General features: G+C 42.7%; 1 protein-coding gene across 1 annotated transcript; it reads right to left on the bottom strand.

Annotated features, from left to right (window-relative positions):
- Positions 1–899: 899 nt before the first annotated feature.
- LOC108611989 (luciferin 4-monooxygenase-like) lies at positions 900–2,989 on the bottom strand. The gene is made up of 3 exons (XM_018004854.2): positions 2,800–2,989; positions 2,223–2,734; positions 900–2,120 (listed from the first exon to the last, which is right to left on the bottom strand). Exons 1-3 carry the CDS (start codon positions 2,941–2,943, stop codon positions 1,163–1,165), a joined length of 1,614 nt encoding a protein of 537 aa, XP_017860343.1. The 5' UTR covers positions 2,944–2,989; the 3' UTR covers positions 900–1,162.
- Positions 2,990–11,572: the final 8,583 nt, after the last annotated feature.

Genomic DNA, 11,572 nt, shown 5'->3' with positions numbered 1-11,572 from the left:
TTAACAGCCAACAATTAAGTCGCATCATTGCGAAACGTTTTGCGTAAATTTTAAAACTTTTTAATGCCACACACTTGCGGGCTTGTTGAACTTCACTTCAGTGGGAGATAAGCGGCTTCTGCAAAGTTTCTCCCATATACAAACTATGAGTACAACTGCAATAACTACCATAAATGACTGAGAGAGAGAATGGAAGAGAGAGAGAGAGCGAAACTGAGGCAAGACAAGCCATGCCAAAAACTAGTGGATGCAATTAATTTGCTAGCCAACATTGTGCAGCAGATCCGCCCCTTTTTCTGCTACTGTAACCGTCGAACCGTAGGCTATAAAACGTGCCTCAGCCCTATCGTTATGGCACATCTAATGCTATTTAAATAATTACCAAATAACCCAACTCAACCCGAATTCTGTTCGAGTTGACTTAGCCTGCGGCTTATCTAATAAAAACTAAACAAAATAATGTTTGAACTTTAGTTGATGTACTTTTTATCATATGTCATAAAAGTCGAGTGCGTTTAGCATATTGGACTGTTCGCCTAACTAGCCGAATATCCAAGCTTATCTCTCGCTTTCACTCTGCTACAGACAGTCTTCCTCATACTAAATTCAGCGTAAAATAGATATCTTAATATAATCAGCTCAGCGACAGACAGAACAAATTTTAAGAAAAAAGTTTGATTACCACTTATCGGAATTTCGTTTATATATTTCTGCTTAGCCATGATAAGAACGATAGACTATGGATGTCTCCCGGCTGAGACAGTTTCTTTATCTCTAGCTAAAGTAATTGAAATCAAATAACCTGTCTACAACAACATTGCACGCTACACGATTAAGAACGCTTATCAAATTAGTAGAGATACTTAAAAAACAAAACAAACAAAAAAAAAACAAAAAAATAAATGGAATAATTTTTTTTTACTTATGGGAATCGTTTTAAAAAATTAAAATTAAAATAAAATATATATATATATATAAATAAATTTGTAATAATTCTTGGCTTTTTTAGGAAAACACAGTTTTTTTTTATGAACAATAACGTGTGAAAATATTTGTTAATATATTATGAATATAGTATAGAGTACATATAGACATGATTAAGGTATCGGGTGGTGGGTTTACAAGGTAATATAGGAAAACAGGTGGAAATTAAGCATACAAACTATTTTCTATAGTTCTCAATGAAATGCTTCTTGGTGGCCTCTCGACTGGTCTTGCCGTTGGGCTGGCGCTTGATGTCGTCGACAATAAGGGCGCCCGCATGCAGCTGCAGGTAATTGGTGCTGACATGATCTTTGACATACTTGACCACATCCTCGGCTGTGATGTTAGCGCCTCGCTTGGGCACCACCGAGGCAGCGGCCTCCTCCATGTTTTCGTCGCTGTGAATGCCAAAGACACAGACCTCGGCCACGCCGGGCATTTGGGTAATCACATCCTCGATATCGCTGGGATAGTACATGATGTTCTGGAACTTGAGCATGTCCTTAATGCGGCCCGAAATGTACAGGAAGCCATCGTTGTCAACATAGCCGGAGTCGCCGGTGTGGAACCAGCCATCCCTATCGCGCACCATGCGCGACTCGGTTGGATTCCTGTAGTAGCCGGGCCAGTACTGGCACGGATTGATGCAGATCTCGCCGGTTTGATTCGGTTCGAGTGCCTCGCCGTTCTCGTTGACGATCTTCAGCTTCTGTCCGGGCAAGATGCGACCCACCGAATTGGGCTTCTCATCGTAGTGCTTGTTCAGCGTGCAGTTCGTGGAGCCCAGCTCCGAGAAGCCATAGGCGAACTGCAGCACGCCCTTATTCACACGCTTGCGAATGCGCTGCTGCACCTCCAGGGAGCAGCACATGCCGCCATACAGCAAATGCTTCAGACTATCAATCTTGATCTTCTCAAAGTCGGGACTGTTCGCCAGCATGGCCATATGAGAGGGCGCAATCAGCAGCCATGTGATCTTGTACTTCTCGATGAGGTTCAACACCAGCGTCGGATCGAAATTCTCGGCGGATATAATGCGCAAGGTGCTGTGCACACCGCTCGATATGACCGCAGTGAAGCCAGTCACCCAGTCCAGAGTGCTGTGGCAGTACTGAACATCAGCGGTGGTCAGATATCTAGGAGAGAGAGAGAGAGAGAGAGAGAGAGAGAGAGAGAGAGAGAAGGAATCATCATTAATATATATGCATAACTAAATTATTAAAGCGATTGCCACTCACTTGGTGGTGCTGAAGAACTTGTGTGCTGAGGCATTGGTGACGGCCTTGGGCACGCCGGTGGTGCCCGAGGAGCAGAGAATGCCCAGCGTCTGGTTGTTGCCCTGCTCCAGGCGCAAGGGTGCAAAATCAGCTGGGATGGGCGTTGCGATGACATCGTCGATTTTGATGGAGCCCTCCTTGTGATTGCGCATGGTAATGATCTTGACATCCAGCTTGGTCGTTGCTGCCTTCACCTTGTCGTACTCATCACCATCGCAGAAGATGAGCTTGGGCTGGGTGATCTCGAACAGCTTCTCAATGGTCTGCTCCATGTAGTTCACATTCAGCGGGTGGAAGGCGATGCCATTGAAGAGGCAAGCGTAGACCACAGCGGACATATGCGTAGTGTTCCTGGCAATAATGCCCACAATGTCCGATTGATACATGCCCAGGTTGCGCATATAGGTGGCAATGCTCTGCGAGTTCAAGAACAGCTCGCCGCGGGTCAGCGTGGTATTTTCCGAGGCAGAGATCTTCAAGGATATCACAGATGTTATATATAAAGAAATCCTAGCATTTACATTCACTTTCACCCTACCTGTGCGATCAGCTGTGTATGACGTTGCATTTCCCAGAACGTGATCTCGCCCACGGACAGATCGGGGGAGAAGTAGGGCGCCTCATACGAACCACTCCAGACCTTCTGGTCCGGTTCATAGTAAATCTCTGGCTTGAAAGGCATACTGCAGACTACGAGTTGACTTAAGCGAATGCTGAAGATTAAAAATTTGCGGCTTGTTTTATATGATGGTCGCTGTCGTCGATATAACGTGGGCGGGCCATTGAATATCAGTTCGACCGGAGATTACGCCCGCTGCTAATCAAAAGTACTTGATTTACTGATTGGCCCAATCATAGAAGGCTCTGATTTTTTTAATTAATGCAAAGTTTAAAGTCCACTAGTGAGACTCATGCCGAGGTACACATTATCAAAGTATCCCACAGGAAACTGACATCAGCCGCCGCGACCACTGACTGGCCAGACCTACAACACGTGAGGCTTGGACCTTAGACAAGAACGTACGAGCAATGCGTGAATCTCGGCGTACCAGAGAAACGGATATGTTAGCTGATAGGAAGTTTATCAATTTGATGCTAAAATTTGTTTAGACCAACAATTGTTGTTGGGCAGGGTAATCATATCTATATATGCACTTGAAAGCACTAAAAATACATTCTATTCTTCGAGCAGGAAATATTGATTATTATTGTTTTGTCATCCTGTTGACGCGGAAGAAGAAGAAGCACCCACAGAGGTGTGTACCCTAGAAATGATAACTGACTTTAGCATAGCAGCCCATAACAACATTTTCATTGTATATATTAAACATTTGAATTTAGAATTTTCATTATTCTGCTATCACTGCAGAACAGTATTTGTGATAAGATTATTTAGTGTTCGAATCTGAAGACACCAAAGAGTTTGTTACACGCCGTCTGTTTAGTTCTAATCGTTCAGCGGATGCTATAAGAAAGTACAATTTCATAGAAATAAATAATAATATTTAAAGAAAAAATAAAACAATAATTAATATTCAACATTTTTAGAAATAAACAAAAATAAAAATAAATAAATAAATTTTAAAAATTATTAATACATACATATACAAAAAAGCTAAAAATAATTTTCTAACTATTCAGTTACATATTAAGTCTGAAATAAAGAATTAAAAATAGAAAAAACTATAAACAACAAAAAAATTAAAATTTTTTAAAAATATATTTAATAAATTTAGCGCTCTATAATAAAAGTTTTAATAATTTGTTTATTTATTAATTCTATTAAAAAATCAAAATGCACTTTTCAACCCTAGCCTTACTGACAGTGCCTCACGAAAGTATTGCACGTTTTCTGGTTCTCGTTTTTGCTGTTTTTGTTGTCGTTCATTTTGACGTGTTTGTTGTGCTATATGTCACAGCAGCGTTCTGTGGCTGGCTGGAAGCAATTAATCATGCCGCTTGCCCCAATAGATTTAAATTGTCGCCTCGTTTATCAAGCGAACAGCAGAGCTCGCAAATAAAAAATCAATATTTATGTTAATAAATTAATATATTATTAAATAAAGCAATATTAAGTACTCTATATAAAGTAACAAAAATTAGTTTTCCCGAATTTTGCAGATAAAACTAAAAATATTTTGAAAGAGGTGGAATATATACAATACAGATAAACTAAAAATGTTTAAGTAAATAAAAATATATAAATTATAGGTTACAAAAAATGTTATATCAAGAGATAATCTTGAAGGAAAATAAAATATCTTGTTTTTTTATAGGTTTATAATAAAAATAAGGAAAATTCTATGAGTTATAATGTAATGATTAATCTCAGTTAAAATACGGACAGTAAAATAAACCAAACTCCAAAACTCCAATGTAAGAACAATACACTAAAAAAAAAAAAAACACCAAGAGAGCTTTATGTCCCTTGGATACAATAAAGGATCTCTAGATTAGCCATTGACAATATAGATAGACTTACCCATTACCGCTACTCAAATGTTAAACTAACAGCAACAGCTGATTGACTTATAGAAGAGTTTATAAGATAAAAAAAAAAAAAAAATTAAGTGCCTTACTATTATTCATATAGATAAACTAATGGACTTTAAATAAAAATTTTATTTTCAGCACAGCAATCGCTCAAAAGAATTTAAAATATAGATCAAAAATATTAATTTAATTTTTGTATATCCATTTTTTTTTTTTTATTTATTTTTTTTTTTTTTTGCTTGCAACTTATTGAGATAACATCGCTAATAATTGCTGATAATCCGCTTAAAAGCAGTATATATAAAATACACAAAAAATAAAAAAAACATTAGCTACAATGCAAACACTAAAAGCCCATAAAATGTGGGCGTGGTCAACCAGAAATAGAAGTGGCTGCAATGCTGGCGGTATATTTAATTGGCATTAATGCGACAATAGAATAATAAAATAATAATTTATGCGGCCAACGGCATAGCAAACGAGAAATAAATGGAGATAACAGAGACAAAGACAGAGACAGATTGCAAATCCATTTAGCAAACAAAAAATGCCAACTAAAATCGTGCCACAAAGTGCCTAAGTGCTGCTAAAATTGATGAAGAAAATATGCTAGAAATTAAAAGATAAAATATCAATTAGTGGATTTGCTATTTACTAATTGAAAAGCAAACGAAACGAAAAATGCCAAAGACACGTTTCTAGCTTAAACTGATCTATTCTTTATTTTTTCTGTATTTATTAATCTGACTGGCAAAACTGTTTACTCGCATATTCCCGTTGAACTATTTAAGTTTTGAGAAAATATTTCAAATGCATATTGCGAGTGCTGGCCAAACAAGGCAATGCAATCAGCAACAAGAAGTGTTAAGCAAGCATTGTGTTTGACACTATCTTACCTCTAACACCATACCCGAGTTGGTCTTACACAAGCACGCACACACACGCACACACATACACATGCCGTCAGTGAACGGAAACGGAAGTGTGGCACAAAAGCGAGATGCATTTTAGCCTTTGCTTTTGATATGCAACTCGATGAAAGCAGCAGCAGCTATACACACATACAAACACACACACACATACAATTGGTATCCATGTACTTACGTGCATATATTTCTAAGCAATTTTTCTTTTCTTATGCGCTCATATAGCACGCACTGCAAATATTTCAATATATTTGCATGATGAAGCAGGAATTGAAATTCAAATGCAATGCAAGCTAAGCCAGCGGGACTTTTAAATGCGCTACGAGGTTGAAGTGTAGTGAAATTTTAATCGTTGCTTTAATATTATAATATTATTACGATTTATGGAGCCAATAATATCCTATATTGGTGGGATGGGGTTACGAAAACAAGGCAACGCTACGTTGCTCGTCTAGAGACTTTCAATAGCAATCCTTGTCACTGGTAATTCAAGTTGACACACAGCCTCCACGATCGGCCCCACTGGATAGCGATTGGGCAGCCGACCAATCGTGAACTAATGTGTGCAGCGACTTTAGAAGAAATAGAAAGATAGAACTTACTAAAGTGAAATCTTTGACCGACCCCTGACTTCGAAAAATACACGATTTCTGAAATGTTTGCCCCTGGGCTGACAGCTGTCGCATTCTAGGACCTCAGTAAGCAGGAGTGACATCCTGCGGAAATGGCTCCTAGGTCAATGCTGCAGCTGCCTCCGTCCCGTTAAAACCCTGGCAGGCCTCCAAGTACGTTCGAAGATCGTCACCAACTGATTCTTCATTGGTGGTACAGGTTTAAGTTGATATATATCCTTAATTTGTGCAAGATCCTGGCTCTGAACATTGGCTCCCATAAGGACCAAAGTCAACCCTCGCATGGCCTCCCTGCTATGCACAGATAACCATGAGGATTGTTTGAGTAACTGTACACCCGATCTAAGATAGCGGCTTGGAGTCGGGACCCCTTAAAATGGAATTTAGAAAGACCCCAACAACCAAAAAAACAATCAGTGGAACACCACTGGAAGAGAGCGAGGCCCGTTTCACGGACCCACGGCTGGGCTTTGGCAAAAGCTCAAAAATGCAAAGGAGCCCTGTAGCGCAGGCGCCAAGAAGTGTGGAGGAAACTCCAAAAACCGCTGCCGCTGAAGTAGGTGTCCCAAACACTGTTGCAGAGGCGGTAATCTCTCCAAGGCATGAGTACATGTTGAAACTCCGGGCCGAGGAAGAGGATGCCATTCTAAAATGTCGCCAGGCGCTGCGGCGCATAAAGACCGCTGTCGCTAAACAAAAAAACATCAGTCTGGATGTTAAAAGCGGGGTATCCGACCTAGACGAACTACTCGATATCCTAGGACACTGTAGGAACTCCTGGAAGAAACTGGAAGCTGAAGCAACTAAGCAGAAGCAATTAGAGCCAGCAGCAGAGGCACGGATCTTGGAAACGGTGGAAACACCTACCATTCAAAAGAGACAAGCCCCTAGCCCCCTAGAGTCTGAGTCCGGCAAAAAACTTTGCAAGGGACAACAGAACTTGTGGCAAAAAGTCACCAGAAAAGGGACTTTGAAACACAGAGCGGAAAAGACTACTTCGGCACCCGCAGAAAAGCCGAAAGTAGTAAAACAACCAGCGAAAAAAGAGAAGAAGAAACCTCCCCGTTCAGAAGCAGTCCTCATAAAACCTGAAAGTGGACAAAGCTACGTAGATGTTTTACGGAACATACGCAGCACAATCCAACAGGACGAAAAGGCAAACGTGAGAGGCATAAGGAAAACCCGATCCGGGGCACTCCTTGTAGAACTGAGCAGAGGGGAAAAGTTACATCCAGAACTAGTTGAAAAACTAAAGGCTACCGTTAAAAAAACAGCCACGGTAGCCGAGTTAAAGCCTACAGCGACAGTGGAGATCCGAGATCTAGACTCACTAACTGTAGAGTCTGAGGTGGCTGAGGCAGTGCGACAAGTCCTTGATAATTCATCAGTGGACTTGCGCATAAAAGTCACTGCCCCAAACAGTCGAGAGCAAGTAAGGGCCTTTGTAACTTTAGAAAGCCAATTAGCGGAGACGTTGCTGAGCTCAGACATTAAAATTGGTTTTGTCAGGGCTAGGCCCAGGATGTGTCAACCCATCCGCAGATGCTACAGATGCTTCGGGGTCGGCCATCTGCAGACCAACTGCACAGGACCGGACAGAAGTGGTGGTGGCATCTGCATTAGATGTGGTGAATCAGGTCACAAGATGAAAGACTGCAAAAAACCACCAAAATGCTGCATTTGCACGGATGCGGGGCGTACTTCTGTCGATCACATGCCGGGATCGCAGAAATGCCCAAGCACACGACAAACTACAGCAAAATGTTGAAAATTCTCCAAGGTAATCTACACCGGAGCAAAACGGCAGATGCACTTTTGACACAGATAGTAGCAGAACATGCTATAGATGTAGTGATCATCAGTGAGCAATATAAGCGAAAAGAGAACGGAGTTTGGTTAGAGGACGACACCAAGACTGCGGCCATATGGATCCCCAGTAGTAGTGGACAACAGCCACTAGAAAGCAAGATGGGAAACTGCTACGTCTACGCACGCTTCAGAGAAGTCGCAGTAGTCAGTTGCTACCTAACCCCTAGCGATGACATAAGCACCTTCCAGAATAAACTCGATGCAATCGAGGATCTCCTCGTGGATCGACGGCAGCCCTTCATTGTGGCAGGCGATCTGAATGCACGAGCAGTGGACTGGGGAATGTCGTCTACTAACTCTAGAGGACGAAAAATTATGGATATGGCCGCTAGGTCCGGGTTAGTGGTAGCAAACCGCGGAAGCAGACCTACCTTCCATAGGCCGGGATGTGAAGGCACAATACCTGACGTAACCTTTGGATCCGAACACATCGTAGATCGGATAAAGGACTGGAAGATACTCGATGACTTCACGGGAAGTGATCACGAGTATATATCATATGACTTCCAAAATACCAGTCAGCAAAACCACCCATCATACTCAAGAAAGACTTCTCATAGATGGGACATAAGTAAGGTGGATACAGGCAAACTACTAGCTGAATTAGATAGGCGAGAACGACAGTTCGACGGCACATTGACGTCGAAGCAAGTGGTCGAAAGAAGCCTAACCGCTATGGAAAGAGCGTGTAACGTATCGATGCCAAAAACGCACAGCAAACACGGAGGTAGACGACAGGCGTACTGGTGGAACCACGATATTGCAGAAAAAAGGAAAGTATGCATACAATGTAGAAGAAGGCTAACAAGGGCACGACGCTCTGGAAATTTCACGACGGAAGCGTTAGCAGCCAAGATTGCGAGAAAAGAACTGTCGATTGCTATCACACGCAGTAAGAATGACAAGTGGAAAGAGCTCTGCAAAGATATAAATAAAGACCCTTGGGGACTTGGCTACAAGATAGTCATGAAAAAGCTGAGAAACTACGGAGCAGTGCCAAACGTGGATGATGACACGATGGATCACATAGTGGAAACACTATTTCCAGCACACATCCACGAGGCGCATGAGCGAGCACCCGTAGAGCTTGATGGTTCAGTCCCAGATTTCACCGAGGAAGAACTCAACATTGCAGCTCTCTCCCTGAAGAACAAGAAAGCGCCGGGACCAGATAATATACCGGCAGAAATACTGAAGGTGATAGCATCAGGACGTCCCACTTTTCTACTTAGGATGTATAACGCATGTCTAAAAGAAAGGATATTCCCAGAAGCGTGGAAAGAACAAAGACTGGTGCTCATTAGCAAAGGCAAAGGCGATCCCAATACACCCTCGGCTTATCGCCCATTGTGTATGTTAAACACAGCTGGGAAGCTTTTAGAAAAGCTCATAAGACCTAGACTACTCGCAGCAGTAGAGGCTGCTGGAGGACTTAGCCCTAGGCAACATGGGTTCAGAGCTGGAAAATCCACAATGGGAGCTATCGATGAAGTGGTTCAGGCAGCCAGAGCTACGCAAAGAGGAAATGCATACTCGCGCCCAGTTGTTCTGTTAGCAACGCTGGACGTTAAAAACGCCTTTAATAGTGTAAGGTGGACTGATATGCTTACTTCCTTGGAACACCGCTTCCAGATACCGGAGTACCTCATGAATATGATCAGGAGCTATTTGCAGGATCGAATACTCCTGTACTCCACGCAAACTGGAACAAAACGATACAGAGTAACTGGAGGAGCTGCACAGGGGTCAATCCTGGGACCAGACCTGTGGAATATCAGCTACGACGACATCCTAAGACTGGAAATGCCTGAAGACACCTTCCTTATTGGTTATGCCGATGATATCGCAGCCGTCATTACTGCCAGAAACACCATAGAGGCCCAAAAGAGACTTACCCAAGTCATGATCCGCACACAGACATGGCTCAGCTCTCGAGGATTGGAGCTTGCCACCCATAAAACAGAGTTACTTCTGTTCACGGGGAAGCAGATCCCAACCGAAATAGAGATGCGAGTAAGCGGAAACCTGATAAGGACGCAGAGGACAGTGAACTATCTAGGCGTTAGGCTGGACAGTAAACTTACCTTCTGGGAACAGCTGAAGTATGCCACGCGCAAAACAGCGACAGCAACGGGGTCTCTGAGTAGACTGATGGCAAACGTTGACGGCCCGACGGCAGGAAAACGGAGACTCCTCATGGAAGCAACAAATGCAATACTGCTATATGGCAGTGAAGTATGGGCGGATACCTTAGAGGCGAATGTAAGGCGAAAACCGATGCTAGCTGTGCAACGAAGAGCAGCCTTAAGGATAACATCGGCGTACCGCACAGTCTCCGGGGCGGCCGTGACTGTGATAGCAGCAGTCATACCGGTTGACTTGCTTGCCCAAGAGCGCAAAAAAATATGGAATCTTCGGCAAAGAGGAGAATACTCAGAACATGCGGCAAAGAGCATACGACAGCAAACCATAGTCTCGTGGAAGGCGAGATGGTCATGCGAAAGGTATGGAAGATGGACCGCTAAAATAATCCCCGATCTGGAGCAGTGGATAAATAGAAAGCACGGTGAAACGTCTTTCTATTTGACACAACTACTCTCCGGACATGGATACTTTCGAAAGTACCTAAATAAAATGGGGAAAACTGCCGAATCCAGCTGCATTTACTGCGAAAATGCAATGGACGATGCAGAACACACCTTCTTCAATTGCAAAAGATGGTCGGAAGAAAGAATCGACCTGGCAGATACAGTAGGTGAAGTCAAAGTAGAGACGTTAGTACAGCAAATGTGCAGCAGCATAGACGCTTGGAAAAAAGTCTATGACTTCGCCGAAAAGGTTCTGCGGCGGAAGAAGTATGACCTGGACGCAGGCACACAGAGGGCAACGCTCATTTAGAGCACACAATGGGGTTCCACCTTGAAGGTTAATGCGGGATATCTCCTGGTTCCAAGGTGGATTTGAGCCCCAGAAGAGGAGGATTTTTTAGTCGGTAAGCAGTTATGCAGTCCGACACACCGGTCAAAGTGACGACATGACTGACGGTGCATAAAGCATTTTTTCCTACCTCAGCCCAACAAAAAAAAAAAAAAAAAAAAAAATATCCTATTAAGACAGAGTCCAATGCTTAGTTAATCATTCATTTGCCTTAGCAGCGCCCCGGTTGGGGATAAATGCCCCAACCAGTTGACCTCATTGAAAGGCAACGAAAGTCTGTAGTCGACGAAGTGAGTTATGCTATGGCAACGTGTCAGCTGCGACAGAGAGTGCGATACACACACAACTGGAATCTACTTATGTGAATGCTTAAGGTGGCATCAAGTCAGCAACAACAACAGCAACGGCAGCAGCGGCAGCAGCGGCAGCAAAAAGAAAAGCACTGAGCACTCAG

The sequence above is a fragment of the Drosophila arizonae genome, chromosome 3 (assembly GCF_054131065.1).
Source record: "Drosophila arizonae isolate 15081-1271.41 chromosome 3, UAZ_ARI_1.0, whole genome shotgun sequence".
NCBI classification, from domain to species: Eukaryota; Metazoa; Arthropoda; class Insecta; order Diptera; family Drosophilidae; genus Drosophila; species Drosophila arizonae.
The sequence above is the reverse complement of the archived record's forward strand: the minus strand, read 5'-3'. Positions and strand labels throughout refer to the sequence as shown.

What these genes read in the sequence shown, in the direction of transcription:
- LOC108611989 (XM_018004854.2), bottom strand. Translation starts at nt 2,943, where the DNA reads ATGCCTTTCAAGCCAGAGATTTACTATGAACCGGACCAGAAGGTCTGG. An exon ending in ATACACAGCTGATCGCACAG is followed by an intron (nt 2,735 to 2,799) that starts GTAGGGTGAAAG and finishes ATATCCTTGAAG; the next exon opens with ATCTCTGCCTCGGAAAATAC. An exon ending in AAGTTCTTCAGCACCACCAA is followed by an intron (nt 2,121 to 2,222) that starts GTGAGTGGCAAT and finishes TCTCTCTCCTAG; the next exon opens with ATATCTGACCACCGCTGATG.